This window comes from Maylandia zebra, linkage group LG18 (genome assembly GCF_041146795.1).
Source record: "Maylandia zebra isolate NMK-2024a linkage group LG18, Mzebra_GT3a, whole genome shotgun sequence".
NCBI classification, from domain to species: Eukaryota; Metazoa; Chordata; class Actinopteri; order Cichliformes; family Cichlidae; genus Maylandia; species Maylandia zebra.
The window spans coordinates 2,210,719-2,214,066 of NC_135184.1; the positions used below are offsets into that span (position 1 = coordinate 2,210,719).

A 3,348-nucleotide genomic window follows, 5' to 3' on the forward strand; every position below is an offset into this window, starting at 1 on the left:
GTCAGTAGTACATTGTGTCTTTGATCTGGTTAATTATTCAGACTTTTTATTAATTTAAAAATGAAATAGTAACTGAAAAAATAAAGTCTGTTGTAGTTGAGGATCAGTATTAAATGCAACTCTGAACATATAATCAGTTATCACATTTAAACATTTCTGCGCCTGACTCTGCTAATTGTAAAAACTATTAAATTATTTAGTCTGACCCTGGTGACATAATAGATTATAGCGCATGTGAAACGTGCAAGAATATCAATATTTTGAGCATCATTTTTAGTTTATTTAACCTTTATTTATACATTTAGTCCCATTGAGACTCATGTCTCATGTACAAGAGAGACCCGTTTCCTCCAAACATGAAAATGTTTATTTACTGATGAAATTTCAAACAGATGTATTTGAACTCCTCTGTCAGCTGACATGTAAATGTTACATTTGAGAAACTTCTGTTTCTTCTTGTACGTTCATGTGAGAGACCGAAGCTCTAAGACAAAATATGCAGAATAAAATTTTGATTAAAACTCTTATTAATTTTCTGATGAACTGCAGTGAATTAAAACGGACTAAACATGAAGCAGATGCTGATTTTTATTATTTATAAAAACTTTTAGAATATTAAATGAAAAGGAGTCCATCTACTAGAAAACTGTTGAGTCCAAGTAAAGAATTAAATGAACATGAATGTCAGGGTAAGTACAAAAAACCAAAAACAAACTTGCCCCCCTCCCCATAAACCCCCCACATTGAGCCACAACACATCGCTTTTATTTTCACCTACTAAGAGTGTGAGGAAACAGTCAGTCAGCATGTGTGCAGTTGGTGGACGCTCCCTTGTTTGTGAGCATCATCAGCAGAGAGAGTCCACAGCAGTACACCAGACTCTTCACTATCAGCACTGTGTACAGCAGGCAGAGCAGCTTCACCCTGCACTGAGACTGGAAGAGAGGCCTGTGGAGCCTGGAAGTGAAACACAAAAGACGTGTGTTGTCCGTGTCTTTAAGGGGATTCACAGTGGAACAGGCACCAAGGCTTAAGGGCCTTTTTCTGGTTGACCCTCCATGTTCCCCCTCATGCTTGACATAGCAGCTGTATCTGTACGTGTAGAGATCATCTGTATAATCTACTAAAATAGAAGTTGTCCGTCCCGCCTCTCTGAGCTCCAGCTGCTCTCCCTCAGCAGGGGGCAGCTCCTCCGCTTCTCCGCCGTTCTTCTTCTGTCTTTTCCAGGAGAACTGGACCAGAGGAGGAAACATGGCTGAGGCCACCATAACCGCATTAAGACGGCAAATCTGCTGTAACGAGTTAACGCGGATCGCCTCGTGCGTGGGGCTGCACGGCGTCAACGCGTTAGCACGGTTAGCTCATTAACGCGTTAGCACCGTGCAGCCCCACGCACGAGGCGATCCGCGTTAATTCGTTACAGCAATAGTTACAATATAACAACAATAATAATTTTACAGATGAAATATTTCACGTGAAGCTTTTGCAAACATTTATGTCTGAGGCTGAAATCAGTCTAAATGCTCATCGTTGTGTTTAATCAAATCACTTTTACTGTCACATCACATGTGCTGCTGCACTGAATCAGCACATGTGAGTTTAATATTTAATCAATATTTAAATGATAGTTAATCTGAGCAGTTACTAAACCCCGTTCGTCGTGCTGCTATAGGCAAAAGAAAAAAACTAACTTTCACTCATTTGCTTTCTAAGGTTCATTTTGCTTTCACCAGGTTGAACCTCGTTTTACTTTCATTCTTTGGGGCATAGATTGAACACAGCGTTGCAAACCTTCGTCATTGATTCATGTCCACATTGATGATGACAGCGTCACACAGTTTGACATGTTAGCTGCACACACATGATGTGAATTTGCTGTTTGACCACATCCCAGAGCTGTTTATTTCTACTTTACAATCATTACAGGTTAAACAATGTTCTATTCCAATATTGAAACACTTCTGTAGAGATTCCTCTCCAAATAAGACATGTGATCCAACCAAGATCAATAACAGTAGTGCTGCATTAGCTTCAAAGTTTATTGCAATCCAGATGTTTGGTATTATAAAGAGACACCTTAATTTATTAATATACTAACATTTACTAAAACCGAACCTCAACTATATTCAGTCAAAACAGTTTTTATTGTCCTGCGATTGAGCCACAGGAAGTGTTTCCAAACTTGTCATCAAAAGACATTTTTATTATTGCATCATTTTACAAGAGTTACTTATTGCAGAAGTTAATAAATGATTTATTTTGTTGTGTCTGTGATTTCTTGCTGACAGCTGCTGAAATATTAATCTGAAAAAGTTTCATTTCTGCAGCAACTTCTGATTGTGGTAATTAAGTCTGTGAGCTCAGTATGTTTGTGACTCTGAGATGGAGGTGAAACATGTGAAGCTGGGCTGTGGTTTACTGCTCTCTTCCTGTCACAGACACTGTCTGACATCTGTTGGTTTTTGTTCAGGCTGCAGGGATCATTTGTTATTGTGATGATCAGTTTTGAAACAGGAGCTGTAGTGTGTGGCTGCTTGAACAGGTTTAACTTTGTCTCTCTGAAGCTCACATCCATTCTGTTTATTCACATTGAGAAATCATCTTTCTGAGGAAGATTACAACTTGATTCAACTTGACTGTCGAGTTTATCTATGTTAAGAATCGCTGTAAAAACTTATTTGTCTGGTTTCTGGTACCAGAATACTAATCTTCCATCACGCTGTTCAGTCCCTCCTCAGCTGAAGGAGGAATTTTCTCCAACATTCCTGGTCAATGTTAAATCACCCTGAGTCAGCTCTGCTGCCACAGTAACCAGCACTGTGGACACACACACACACACACACACACACGGTTGTTTTCATGGTCTTTGTTAAAATTGGATGTCTCCTGATTGGCTGGAAACACTCACCTGAACACAGACAGCACAGAGCAGCAGCTGGGAGGAAAAGCATTTTGTGCAGTGGTGTTTCCTCTGGTGAACCTGGGGAGAAGTGGCGCTCTGATGCAGCTGAGGCCAAACAAGGACGAGCTGAAATGTAACGAGTCTTCAGACTTCCTATTGGACAAAAGACAAGACTGGTGGTGCTTATGTGCTTAAAATGCATTAAAATAAATGTGTTAAGTCTTTAGTAACATGATGAATTTGGAGAAAACAAGCGTCTATTTGACTGATTTAAGTTTAACGTCACAGTAAATAACTGGAAACATTTTAGTAACCACATGTCAAAACACAGTTATGTTTTCAGTGTCTCACACAGCTGAATGAAATTAGCAATAAAAACATTTTTTCTCTGATCATTTTTTCTTTTTAATATCAACTCATACTGACCTGGATGATTGAGCACGCAT

At 39.2% G+C, this 3,348-nt stretch overlaps 1 protein-coding gene across 1 annotated transcript; it reads right to left on the reverse strand.

Moving 5' to 3' along the window:
• Positions 1-794: 794 nt before the first annotated feature.
• On the reverse strand, positions 795-3,348 carry LOC143413662 (uncharacterized). The gene is made up of 3 exons (XM_076876982.1): positions 3,329-3,348; positions 2,909-3,055; positions 795-1,329 (listed from the first exon to the last, which is right to left on the reverse strand). Exons 1-3 carry the CDS (start codon positions 3,346-3,348, stop codon positions 798-800), a joined length of 699 nt encoding a protein of 232 aa, XP_076733097.1. The 3' UTR covers positions 795-797.